We start from the raw sequence: 14,269 nt of genomic DNA, 5'->3' as shown, positions 1-14,269 counted from the left end.
TAATAAAGCACTGAGGTAAACCATTAAGTTGACAGGCAAGTTAAGCAAGAGGGCAAGGAGGCCAGGGCAATCAAACATCCCACCCTTGATTTTCATACCTTAACTTTTCCACGTAAGCAACCCCAATAAACAAAAGCAGTTTTGAACTTGAAAGTTAACAGAGCTATGGGGGCTATCTAGTATCACATTTATGCCAACAAAGGAGAACTTCTGATTGTATGCCTAGTGCAACAGGCTCCTTGCATTCCCCTGAGGCTAAGTTGCTGAACTGGAGAAGCTGATAAGAGGCAGAAAAGTTTGTGAATAAACCCTTTAGAGGCACAGTGTACAGTCCTAGTCCAGACATTTAGACATACCAGCTCTTAGAATTATAAGTTTCTGAAATAACTCTAGAAGTTATTTCAAAAAGTCAGTTGTTAAGTTCTTCTCAGGGGAATAACAACTTAAACTCATTATATTCAGAAACATGATGCAGAAGCCTGCACTGTGAGGGGAAAACTGGATGGAGGCAGCTTACACCATTACCCATATCCCTGAACAATCCCAAGAGCCTTCTGTTCTGACCTCTGAGAACTTTTGGAGATATTGTAAAGAAAGCTAGGATTCAATTAAGATAAGCTGCTAGGGAATTCTATTTGTGCAAGTATGCTTGTACTCATACAGCTCTCGGGACAAACTAATTCATTTCATTGGAATCTGTTTACACACTCAGCTGAGAGCAATCAAAGAGAGTAATGTTCAGGCACATGTGGAATTAAATGAATAAGAATGGGGAAACAGCACTGTAACATCAATCTTAACTAAGTATAATAACCGAAGATTTATATTGGCATTTAAAGGTTTCCCCAAAGCAATGTGCAATCTGTGGTGTCGAAGGCAGTTTTTAGATCTACAAAGACAGCATAAAGATGTCCTTTTTGTTGGAATGAATATTTAGTGATCAGATGGTTTAAAACAAAGGAGTTGTCAAGAGAGGAATACTCTTTCCTGAATCCAAACTGTTCCTCATGAAATATTTTTTTTCTGTTGCCCATTGATCAAGTTTGGCTAACAAATGTCCAGCATAAACTTTGGATACAACGTCCATCAAGCTAATCGCCCGTAGTTTGATGGTTATAACTTGTTCTCCTTTTTGTGAATGGGGACAATAATACTTTGGTTCCACTCCTTAGGGATACTACCAGTCAGATTATTATGATCAAAAATTTGGCACAATAGAGGTGCCCACCAGTTTATAGTCTCCTTGAATACCTCTAAAATAGTGGAGGAAAAACATTTGGGACTCAGCAATGCTCAGTAGGCAGAATGGAAATTGACTATTGGTGAGGAAACAGACAAGAAACCCACTCAGAAGGTTAACTTGTTTTAAATTTTGTCTGTTGACAGCATTGTTCTTCCCCTCTTCTTTAGTGGAAATGTGAGGTGAAAGTATAACTAAAGTATAACTAAAATCCTTTCTCTCTCACATGCTAGTTTCTAGTATGTAGAAAACTGCTTGAATGAATAACCTAAAGGAGTGCACTCCAGAAACGAACTCCAGAGACAAGATTTCTTGTCAACACCCAGGATGTCCCAATACTTTCAGAACACAGGTTTATTTTACTTAAGGTCAAGGTAAAGTAAAGGTATTTATCTGTACTAGAAAGATAAAGAAACTGAATTCATTAAAGATAAGCAGTTATTCTACTCAGCTGTAGTGGGTTACATATGAGAAAGGGGCTTGTGTCTTGTTCTGTTTGTTCTACTATGTTTTCCAAAGAGAAAGTTGCAAAGGAGCAGATTTTGAACAACTTTATTTGAAAGCACAAAAAATGAGCGAAGAGTCAACATTAAACCTTCAAACCATTCAGCTGCCAAAAATGTTCCTAATGTTTATGACATCTCTGTGGTTTTTATAATATAGCAATCATCTTTTAGAATCCCTTGACACTAAAAACATAACGACTCAAGAGACACATTGTAATAGGTTTAATGAGGGACTGCATCTTACATTACTCTGTAGAGACAGAATACAAGAAAACAAATATACATTTTGGGGAAAAAATTCAGTCATAATTAATATATACAGTATATATAGTATGTCTACACAGAGATAATAACATTTAGTCACATGACAAAAAGAGAGAAAAACACATGCTCTTTTCACTAGTCAAGCATTTCCACAATTATATAATTAAACATCACTTTGCAGTCGCTAAAGCATACTTCTCACCCAAAAGGATGAAAAAAAACTGAGTTTTGTTATTAGTGCACTGATATTTTGTACAATGAAAAGTCCAATTTCAGCAATCACTCACCAGATGATTTCATTGATGCCATACTATAATAGCATCAATGTTATATGAAAGAACTATTATAGTGAGCTTAGTCTTACCTGGAGATTTCAGGGATTGAACCTGAGATCTTCTGCATGGAGAGAAATTGTTTGATCCATAAGTACAGACTTAACACAAGCCTAGTACATGCTAGGACCAGATTCAATGCTCACTTCCCCATTACCTGAATGAGTATTGAATCGTGTTACTATATGCTTAATCCCTTCACTCTGCTCATCATTAATGCACTGTCAATCTGTTTTTGCAGGTCTACACAACGGGTGAGCTAATAGTTACACACCCATAGGCAGCAACAGCAGGAATGTGAGATCCTAGTGAAGACCACTAAGAGTTCAAAGTTTCTGTAATCCCAGAAGGTAGCAATCATGAGAATTACAAAAAGAGGAAACTGCCCCAAAGGTCACAATACACGGCTACTGGAGTGGGCTGTATGTCACTCATGGGCCATATGCAATATGGCCCTTTTACTCCGGTATGGTTTTCATCTAATATAAAGTGTATGACTTTTGCATGATATCTTTTCTCTGTCCTGTACCACACATTGCAAACCTTTGGTGCCAAAAAAAATCTTTGGGGAAGAGTAATAATAGGAGCTTGTACGCTTAGATCGCTTCACACATTTATTTCACATATTTACTAATTGTTTAAGCAGATCAGAGTTTGGCTTATGACTTTGTTTACAAATTTAACCTGCTTTACTTTTACTTGTAAACAAACTATGAGGTAAAGTTCAATATCTCCGCTTCACTCTTCACTCAACGTCCCCTTTTTTCATTTAAAAAACAAACAGTACAAGCATATACAAGGCAGGGGGAAAAATACTAGGCACTTAGTTGCCTGAGAGCTTTGAAATGTTACAGGATTTGAAATATTTACACAGAACTGCAAGAGGCTGGTATATGAACAATATGGTAATTGCTCCCAAAAAATTAAGGCTGGTGAACTATTAAGCTGACACATTAATACATTCTTCTTAAAGGCTTTCCCAGCTCTCCCTCTGTAACTTCCTTACAGAATGGCAATAACAGTTTCTTTTTTCATTAATCCACTTTTTGTTTTTCTCTTTTCCTAAAATAATTCCTCCAGCACCACAATTACTTTTAAGATTCAATGTGTGATATCACATTTAAGGCTAAATCTACTGCCTGAAACATTATACAAGTATAATTATATGTCATAGCTACTTTCTTTTGTTTAGATCAAAATAAGTATGGTGCAATTTCACTTTGTTGTTATAACTGTTTATGAGTGGTGTTTCATCTGTTTTCCTTTTCTTTTGGTACTCTTATTGCTACACACTAGGCCTCGATAACATGGGATTTTCATGTTTATGGAAATAAACAGAAACATTAAAAGTACATACCAATGACCTGTCAAGCGTCTAAAATCTGGCACCTTATATTTCACGACAAGATTACAGTGCATAAATGTGATTTCTCAATCAAATGATTGTGACTAAAATGCCAAAGTAGTGTAACAGCTAGCTAATTACTAGTCAATGAGGCAATGGCATAACATATACATAACATATACATCACCATTCTTTATAAGTTATCTTTTACTGGCTTCTGGATTTGCATTTTGAATTCTTTTTCTGAGTGCACTTATTTTAAATTGTGATGGTGATGAGCCTAATTTCTAAAGTGCTGAATTCCTTCTGCTACTACCACAATTTTTGGAACTCACACTTTCCAAGTTTGGGTGCTACATTTGCAAGAAAAGGTGAACACATACTAGCAACATGGAACATATTTTCTGGAGTTCACACAGATTCATTGCCACTTTTAACAGAAATTTCAACCACAAGACATTTCATCATTTGCACCTTCCTTTTAACACAGATGTCTACCAGGATTCATCTAAACCAAGCTAAACAAGTTGCCATGCTACAAAAGAGCCTAAGAGCCCTTTTGGATCAAATTAAAAGACTACCTAAAAGCCCAATTTTTGGTCCACACATCTGCCTATGGGAACTGCCCAAGTAGGACATAACTTCCCAGCTCCGAGCATCTGATATATGGAGGCATTTTGCCTGAAGTCTGTATTAAACTAATCAAATATCTTTCTTGGGAGCTGATGATGTTTGGAACTCAGTATTGTTATGACACATATATGTACATACTATAATCGAATCCAACCAAAGTTTTTTTTAAAAAAAGTTTGATACTTTTATTTATTTTAATTCTTGTATTTAATATGTGCTTAAATACATCCCATTGAAAACAATGGCTAGATTTGCCTTGTTTTTATTATTTATTATTTTACTCTACTGAGTGTCATTATTTCAAAACTTTACCACTCTGTCTTAAATATTGATTTATTAATACGTTTGTTTTTATTCTGCTATACAGAATTCTCATCTCTCCGGCTCTCGATTTGATTGCATTGGTTACATAAAGACCATTCTTGAAAATATATTCAGGAGGTGATGATCTGGAATAGCAGCTCTGGATTGATACATGTCCATAAATGGAGCCAGATTTCATATTTTAAACATTCAGAAAATACCAGGCCACACTTACTTCTACAAAATGTTGAGATGCCTGATCAGTGCACCTTCATGTCATCAGTCTCTTGTTGCATTTTATTGCATTGGTGAATTCAGTAGCTGCTGGTTTGTTTGCTTGGAACTAACTGGGGAATCAGAAACTGCTGCCACTTTTAAAGAGTTTTTAATGGAGCTGAGTTCCCATGCATGAAAATTAATGAGACGCACTCCACAAAATCTTCTAGCAATCTGGAACAGTTTTTTAAGTACAGCTTTTCTCAGAAGAATGTATACCCATGGATCTAAAATTTGATTCCATGTTGCCATTCGAAGAGCAAAAAGTATTGTTTCACATGATTTCCAGGAATGGTTTTCATTGATTCCAATATTAGCCATGGTCACCTGCAAAATGAAATGAAATCAGAAAACAACATCATTGTCTGAAAAAAATTGAAAATTATTTCTAAGATTGCCATATTTAACCAGTCTGAAGAGTCTAGCTGGATATTTGAAAACCAGGACATAAAGTGGCATTAAAAACAGACTGCTGAACTTGGTTTTGTACCAACAGAGAAAAAGAATTGCAGAAACTTACTAGATCAACCTGCAAATTAGTGTAGTGATAATAAAAGAATGTGTAGCACTGATTTTTTTCTACAAAGATGTCAGAAAATAAAGGACTTTGGAGAAAGATCATTTTGGACTTAGCATTAGGTAGAGATACGTAAGCCAGTATAATAGGGTATCAACATTGCTTTTCTAGCTCTGCACTCACTGAGTACATCCCTAAATTTTATCCACCTAAACATGGAATTAAGTTGTTGTTGCTAACTCACATAGTCAAATCATATATAGATTTATTCATACTTAGAATACAACCCCAAATTTCGATTCAAACAGGAGAACTTGTAAAATAGTCTTTCCAAAGTTAATTTATAATGCATACAGGGCTGAAAGGCCAAAGAAAAAGGCATGGGGTTGCATTCAGGTATACTGTATGTATTCATGTATAAGTCTAGAAATTTTAATCAAAAAATGAACTCAGAAATGTTGATTGACTTATCCACTGCTCAGTGTAAGTCCTGTACCTTAACTCTCATCAAAAAAAGTAGTGAAAAATGAGAGCTTAGTCCATCCTGGTAGAATCTAAAAGAAGCACCAACCTCCTCTTCTCTCTCTTCTGAGGCACCACTTCTGGCTTTTTGAATGCCTGGGTGGAAAAATAGTGGCAATGGTGACTCTGGTGCTTTCCCTCAAACAAGTGCCAAAAAAGTAGAGAGGGGTGCTTCTTTTAGGTTCTTCTGAGATGAAACTCTCACCTTCTGCCACTCTACCCAGAGAAAGGGATATTCCCTTTTTGATAAGAGTGAATACTGTACCTTAACTCTTGCCTTTACATTGTTTGGCATGCATGCGTTTTCTTAGCCCTGCCCATGCTTGGTCACCTCCTCCACACATTGCACAGCCACCATTTCTTAAAATTCATCAAGCTTTTAGGGTGAGTACAAAGGGTTATGCCTGCCAGAATTAAGTTGTTGTTGATGTTGCTGCTGTGTGCCTTCAAGTCATTTCTGACTTATGGTGACGCTAAGGTGTTTTTTTTGTTGTTTTTTTTGCAAGATTTGTTCAGAGGAGGTTTGCCATTGCCTTCCCCTGGGGCTTATAGCACATGATTTGCCTAAGATCACCGACAGGGTTTCATGGCCAAATGGGAAATCGAACCCTGGTCTCGTGAGTCACAGTACAACACCCAAACCACTATGCCATCAATATCTATAGACCATATCACAACCCACAATTTTGGCTCCCAAACCTGTCCTTGATATATACATGACATTGACATATACATGCATATATATGGTAGTCATCCTTAGAAATACCAATGATACCAATGTGACTTGAGTTAGTCATTGGTAACTTAATTGCAGAGCCTGTTAGATTACATTCCCAATAGCAAGTTTACTTAACTGGATGGGGTGTCCAGACTACAGACTTAATTGCTATGTTTGGAGGCACAAATCATACTGGATATGTCATCAAGGATTAATAGGCAGCAGTATATAATTTAGACTTTATGGGACAAAAGTAGTACCAGAATTACATTCCGGGCATACAGGCTTCAAAAAAATAAAAAGGTCCCGGGAAACAGATGTGTACATCAGTGATTATTTTTAGCCATTTTGTTTCATGAAGCTGCTTAGCTATCAAGTCATGTCTACGATCTTGTTGATGACATAAAAAGCCCTAAAGAAATAAGGGCCAGGATACCACCTTTCCTTAAATGCTCAGATGACACCTGGGATCTACACTGGAGGCATTCTTGGTTTTCTGACAAACAGTATGATGTCATTACCTAACCTTCCAAAGTCAGACCTTTTCAGTGGTGGCAAAGGTAGCAGCTTCTGGCTTCCATGCTATTGTTCCATAAATTGGCTCTGGCTCTAAAGGAGCTGTCTCTAGATAGGCTTCAGCACCTTGGCTAGCTATTTTAAAGTGCAAAGTGAAATGTGAAATAGATTCACTGCCCCACTTACAAATAAGCTTTCAGCCACCAGAAAATGACAGGTCACCATATGAATTATTCCCCCCTTTGTGTTTGGAGAGTCAGAAACTGTGTTAGACTTTAAATGCATTACTTATGCATGACTTCTCTTGCTGATAATGAGTATTCCCTTCACCTCATTTCTATGGTGCTCCTATAGTTGATGCACTACTATTTGTTATTTTTACATGGTTTAAAACAATTTGATTTACATTTTATTTTGCATTTTGTATGACTAATGTAGAATACTTAGGACGGTACCACATCAGCCCCGTTCTCATAGCAATCGTGTCAGTTAAAATAATGGAAACATACCAGTTTCAGATTAGCCATTATCACATGTGCTGCCAATCACACAACTGGGGCTGCTTCTGTCATTGCTCTCTCCTCCACACTCCCCCTTCATCCCATCTCCTTACTGAGCATGCCTTTAAAGCTTTAAAACTTTTATGTATGTATATCTCATATTTCTTCAACTTGAATCTCACTTCCTGGCCATAACAAAAAATTATGGCAGTAATGTCACATTTCTACTGGTCAACCTTGTTACAGATTTGACATGATAAATGGTCAGATGTAGGATGTTAGCAAATGCATTACTGAAAAGTATAAAAAATGTGCTAGTTTTGAAATCTTGCTTTCTTGTAATTCCATCTCTTGATTACTTATCTATAATACTCAACAAAAAGCAATTATATTATTTTATGGCATCTGTTGCTATATGGCTAAAATATAGACAGTATTTTAAACCCTGCATTTAAAAATTCATAATTAAACATTCCTATCCCCTGAACTGAGATTCTATAAAACATCCAAGATACAGTTCACATCTATTTAAGTTAAAGAAGCCAATGGAATATTTAATTACTGAACTTTATGGTCTGAAAAATGAGTTGTCTATCCATCTGGGATCTAATTTATTTGATTCATTTAATGTCATATTTATTCTAATGCCTGCTGACAAATGAATTCTAACTGGGCAGTAAAACATATGGCAACAACATAATTTCAAATTTACTCATAAATAACTCGTACTGTGCTCAATGGAATGTCTTTCTTTGCATATAAGGCTACCTCTGCAACCCTAAACGCACTTACCAAGTTGTATGTCTGCATATGTACCTTCAAATCACTTTTCGACTTATGGTGAGACCCCATAAATTGTAAAGGATTTTCTTAGGCAAGGTATATTCACAGGTGGTTTTTCCAATTTCTTTCTCTGAAATATACACTTCAGCACCTGGAATTCACAGGCAGCCACCCATCCAAATACTAACCAGGGCTGACCCTGCCTAGCTTCCAAATCAGACTGGATCTGGTGCCTTTAGGGCTAGTCTCAATAAATATGAATTAGGTTGCTTTTCCAAAATACAAAGAGCACAAGCCTGAACAACACTGGGTATAACTTCTAGGTAAGTCAATGGAAGTTCCAGCAATCTTAGCCAATGGTGAGGAATTGCAGTTCAACAACATCACGAAGGCTACATTATTCCTACCCTTGAGATAAATGCTGGGGCAGTTCCATCCTATCCCACCCCCAAATGGCTAAATAGGCTTCGGAAACCAGCCTTAGTAAAACATGTTTTGGTATTAGCACTAAAGTTAGAATCATCCAAGCCATGAAATTCCCCATCATTACGTATGGATGTACTGTAAGTGTTGGACAGTGAAACAAGTGGATAAAAAGAAAAGCCAACTCATTTGAGATGTGGTGCTGGGGAAGATTGCCCAGGATACCTTGAACAGACAAAAGGAAAAACAAACAGATCCTTGAACAGATCAAGCCTGAAATACCCCTGAAAGCCAAGATGATCATATTGAGGCTGTCATACTTTGGCCACATATGAGAAGGCAGGACTAATTAGAAAAGACAATAATTCTGGGAAAGGTTGAGGGTAGCATAAAGAGAAGAAGACTGCATGTCGGATGGCTAAACTCAGTTAGGGAGATCATGTGCATGAGTTTGCAAAACTTAAGCGGAGCAGTGGAAGTCAGGAAGTGTTGGAGATGTCTCATCCACAGGGTTGCCATGAGTCAAAGTCAACTTGAGGGCAGTTAACAACAACAACAACAACAACAACAACAAACTCTATAATAACTGCTGAAGAACTAAAGAAACCACACAACCAATTAACACTTCCCTCACTCCCAACCCACCCCCAATTAGTGTGATCCCAAGATTTTTATGTTGTGGTTGTTGTTTTTTCCCACCAAGACCACTTCAACTGTTGAAGACAGTTCAATAACTCCTTTATTTTTAAAAGAAACATTTTGTTAATAAGACTTTCTAAAGATTCATGCCCACAGAGGTCACAAGAACTGCAATGGCAAGTCTTTTATTTATTTTATTTTATTTTTACGGTCCTAGTTTTTTGAGAAAGCCTTGGCCTTAATATGAAATGTACACACCCCCTTTCGCCACCGGACTCCACCGAGAGCTGCGTTTGCTGCCGGGCGGCCTTTCCCAGGTTGTCGGAGGTGCGCATATGCGCACCGGCCTGGGGAGGCCGCCCACGGACTGCTAAGTTTGGAGACTCCGCTTTTTTGCACCTCGGCGGCGGCTCTGGTGAGCCAAATTTGGGACATCTGGGGGGGAGGCGGAGAGAGGGGCGTGTCAGGGCAGGGGCACGCTTAAAGCCAGCTTGCCTGGTCTCCTCCTCCGCCACGCCCCTTTCGCCACCGGACTCCACCGAGAGCTGCGTTTGCTGCCGGGCGGCCTTTCCCGGGTTGTCGGAGGTGCGCATCTGCGCACTGGCCCGGGGAGGCCGCCCACGGACTGCTGAGTTTGGAGACTCCGCAGGTTCGCAACTGCGCAGCTGCGCATTTTCGTAGCGGCACAAGGGACTGGAGGGGGTTGTGTTCATGCCAGCTTTGGAGCAGAGGATGTCGGCTGTGTCATACCTTTGCTCCTTTAGTTGCTTGGTAAGGGGAGGGGGAGGATATGGATGTGGGGAATGCTTTGGCTGGGGAGGGAGAGGGTAGCATCTGCATGAGCGGAGCTCCTATTGAGGTAGTGTGGGGCAGGGGGAGGTATAGCGGTAGGAGGGTGGACTTGCGTTACAGAGGAAGGCGAGATCGATGTGTCATATCTATCTCTCCTTCCGGTCCCCCTCCTAACCACCTTTATTGAGTGTATTTACCTGACCCTGAAGGATAGGGACAGTCTAGGGATTCTGTTGGTGTATCGGCCACCCCGTGCGCTAACGGACTCCCTTAATGAGCTGACACAGTTGGTAGCGGAGCTGATGTTGGACACACCCAGGCTGCTAGCCCTGGGTGACTTCAACATCCCCTTCGCTGCCAACTATGCTCCACCCGGTGCGGCTCAGGAATTCATGGATACCATGGCGGCCATGGGCCTGTCCCAGCTGATTTCGGGTCCTACGCATTTTGTGGGTAATACACTGGATTTGGTTTTTTGTACGGATGTGGAAAATCCGTGGGCGGAAATAACTAATATTTCCCCCCTGTCATGGACGGATCATTTCCTCACGGAGGCAAAAATCAAGGCCTCTACCCAGATCCCCCCCCGGGGGTGGTGGACCTATTAGGATGGTCCACCCTCGAAGGCTGATGATACCCAAAAGGTTGCAGGAAGCCTTAGAGGGGAACATGGTTGGAAATGACAGCGACTCTGTTGATGCCCTGACTGGTATTTGGAATACCAGTCTCTCTAGGGCTATACACAGCATCGCTCCCAAGCGCGCTCTCAGGCCTGCTTCCAAACGTCAGCCCTGGTACACGGAAGATCTCCAGGCGAGGAAGCGGGTCCTGCGACGGCTAGAGCACCGCTGGCAGAAACACCTACGCTTATCCGACAAGGCTCTCCTAGACCGCCTTTTGGAGGACTATGGAGAGGCGATATGAGCAGCTAAGAATTCGTTCTATGGTGCTCGTGTCGCGTCTGCGGAGTCGCGTCCAGCAGAGTTGTTCAGGGTAGTCAGGGAGCTAACTCAGCTCCCTCCTGCCCCGAACCAGATCCTTGAACCTTCAAAGGCCTGCTGTGACCAATTTAACAACTTCTTCGCGGATAAAACCTCTCGGATAAGCGAGGGTCTTGACGCCGGCATTAGGGCAGAACCTAGGGTAGAGGCATCCAGAGCCTCCGTGGACTCCATTAAACTGGATCAGTTTGAGTTGGTTAGTACCGATGATGTGGACAAGATCCTTGGAAGCTTTCGGAAGACAACCTGCTTCCACGATCCCTGTCCCTCATGGCTAGCGGCTCAGGGGGGACCGGTGGTAACTTCAATGTTACACCGGATTATAAATACATCTCTGAGGGACGGGCAATTTCCATCCAGCTTGAAATTGGCCACTATAAAACCGCTGTTAAAAAAGCCCTCCATCAACCCCCTGATGCATAATAATTACCGGCCAGTTTCGCTACTGCCATTTTTGGGGAAGGTGATCGAGAAGGCGGTTGCAATCCAGCTTCAATCGATCTTGGATGAAACGGATTATCTAGACCCATTTCAAACTGGCTTTCGGGCGGGCTACGGGGTTGAGACGGCCATGGTCGCCTTGGTCGATGATCTCCGTCTGGGCATCGACAGGGGAAGCGTGTCCCTGTTGGTGCTCTTGGACATCTCAGCAGCTTTCGATACCATAGACCATGGTATCCTTCTGGAGCGCCTGGTAGAGGTGGGAATCGGGGGCACTGCGCTCCAGTGGTTCCGATCCTACCTCTCTGGGAGGTTCCAGATGGTGCAGCTGGGAGACGCGTGCTCCGATAAGAGGGCCCTTACATCTGGGGTCCCTCAAGGAGCCATTCTGTCTCCCATGCTATTTAACATTTACATGAAACCGCTGGGAGAGATCATCCGGAGACACGGGGCGCGGGGTTATCAGTACGCTGATGACACCCAAATAGTCTTCTCTATGTCTCCGACTGATGCAGTGACTGGGGATGGCGTCTCTCCTCTCGTGGCGTGCCTGGAGTCAGTAATGGGCTGGATGAGGGGAAACCGACTCAGTCTGAATCCAGAGAAAACGGAGGTGCTCGTGATAGGTTCACCTGGCCCAGGGATGGCGGTGGCTCCACCTGTCCTGAACGGGATCACGCTTCCCGTAAAGGACTCGGTACGCAGTTTGGGGGTGCTCCTTGACTCGTCACTCCACCTCACATCTCAGGTGGATGCGACGGTCAGGAGCACCTGTTATCAGCTTCGGCTGATCCGCCAACTGCGTCCCTACCTGGGCCAGAGGGACCTTGAAACGGTGGTACATGCTCTGGTAACCTCTCAACTGGATTTCTGCAACGCGCTCTACATGGGGCAACCCTTGTACCAAACCCGGAAGCTACAATTGGTACAGAACATGGCAGCCAGACTGGTCACTGGTATACCCAGGGCCAGTCATATAGCATCTGTACTTAAAGATCTGCATTGGCTGCCCATTCGCTTCCGGGCGCAATACAAGGTGTTGGTTATAACCTATAAAGCCCTACATGGCTTGGGCCCAGGATACCTTGAGGACCGCCTCTCCCCATACAATCCGCCCCGCACACTCAGAACTTCTGGGCAGCAGCTACTGAGGGTCCCAGGGGCAAGATTATCCTCCACTGCAGGGAGGACATTCACCATCTCGGCCCCGACCCTCTGGAACACGCTGCCCATAGAGCTCCGCTCGGCCACCTCCCTGGCACAGTTCAGGAAGGAACTAAAACCTTCCTGTTCAAGCAAGCATTCCCGGAAATAAGTCCTAGTTAGTCCCCCCCCCCCCCCCTCTGACGGCAATGGTGAACTGGCTAGAAAGGTATTTTAATGTAATTTTTAATGTATTTTTATTATTATTGCATTGTATTCTGTGTTTGTTGTTATGTTGTACACCGCCCTGATTGATAGAAGGGCGGTATAAAAATAAAGCTTTTATTATTTATTATTATTACAATGTACACTGACTCTCATGCATACAAGTGTCATCCTCACCTACCTGAACTTCAGATAATGCTTCCCTGTTCTTTGAAATGGTTTACAAAGTGCTTGTTTTCTTGATTTAAAAGGCAGTGAAGCCAGTGAAATAGTGACAGCCTTCTTGTATAAAGTCCAATCTTCTTTGAATTCTGTATTCAATCTAATTTTTGACTTGCTTCTTAGAAAGTCAGTGCTGCTTTGGATTCTGTATTCAGTCTGGTTTTCTCTATTTTCTTATCTTTACTATGTAAAACATAAATTATGCAAAACGAAAATAACAAACAAAAATCCCCAGGGGAAAATTCATAACATATATTCGTTGTATGGTAGCATTTCACACTCTTCAGTAGTCTTATTCTGTAGTGAGATTTACTTCAAATAATAAATTGAGAAATTTCATTCAACTTTAACCAGGGGTTATTCCTATACAAACATGAGCACATACACAGATGTTTTCACTAGAGAACAGAAAGTTTATTTCAAGATATCCATTATCTTGTAAGGGTGAAATATGTACAAAATACATATTGTCAAACTACAAAAAGAGATTAGAAAATGCACCAGAGAGATATGCATGAAGGAGAGAGACTAAGCAATGTGCTACTTCAGGTAGAGCTCTGAAGTAGCACACAGCTGTGGGATGAAAATATATTGTAGGGCCAGCTGGGCATTTTTGGTGTGGATGTTCATTGCTAGATTTGTTTAATTATATCTTTTTCATGTTTTATTAGCTGAATATATTTCATAGCATGCTTCTATTGCCATACAAGCCACTCTAGGGGCACCTGATAGATGGGAAAACAGCATATAAGGAAACAAATGCATTGTTTATTCATTTCAAATATTCCATGTGTGCTAGTAGTTTCCAATCCAGTTAAGAAGGAAAAGTGGTAATGGTTTCTAACTATCATGCTTTTTGTACAAGTCAACTTTCAGTTGTAAAGAGTATATACAGAGTAGCTGACCTCCTAGTTCATGTGCAACCAGT

At 41.1% G+C, this 14,269-nt stretch overlaps 1 protein-coding gene across 1 annotated transcript in view; it reads right to left on the bottom strand.

Moving 5' to 3' along the window:
* Window positions 1-4,560: 4,560 nt before the first annotated feature.
* PTGFR (prostaglandin F receptor) overlaps window positions 4,561-14,269 on the bottom strand; it is a 33,331-nt gene continuing 23,622 nt past the window's right edge. The window contains exon 2 of the mRNA XM_089518697.1: window positions 4,561-5,226. Within this exon, the coding sequence (XP_089374823.1) occupies window positions 4,921-5,226 (306 nt within the window). The 3' untranslated portion in view covers window positions 4,561-4,920. The remainder of the gene's footprint in view (window positions 5,227-14,269) is intronic.

The sequence above is a fragment of the Sceloporus occidentalis genome, unplaced genomic scaffold, assembly GCF_023333645.1.
Source record: "Sceloporus occidentalis isolate IW3139 unplaced genomic scaffold, rSceOcc1.0.p SCAF_3, whole genome shotgun sequence".
Lineage (NCBI taxonomy): Eukaryota > Metazoa > Chordata > Lepidosauria > Squamata > Phrynosomatidae > Sceloporus > Sceloporus occidentalis.
This window is presented reverse-complemented; position numbering and strand designations above follow the sequence as displayed.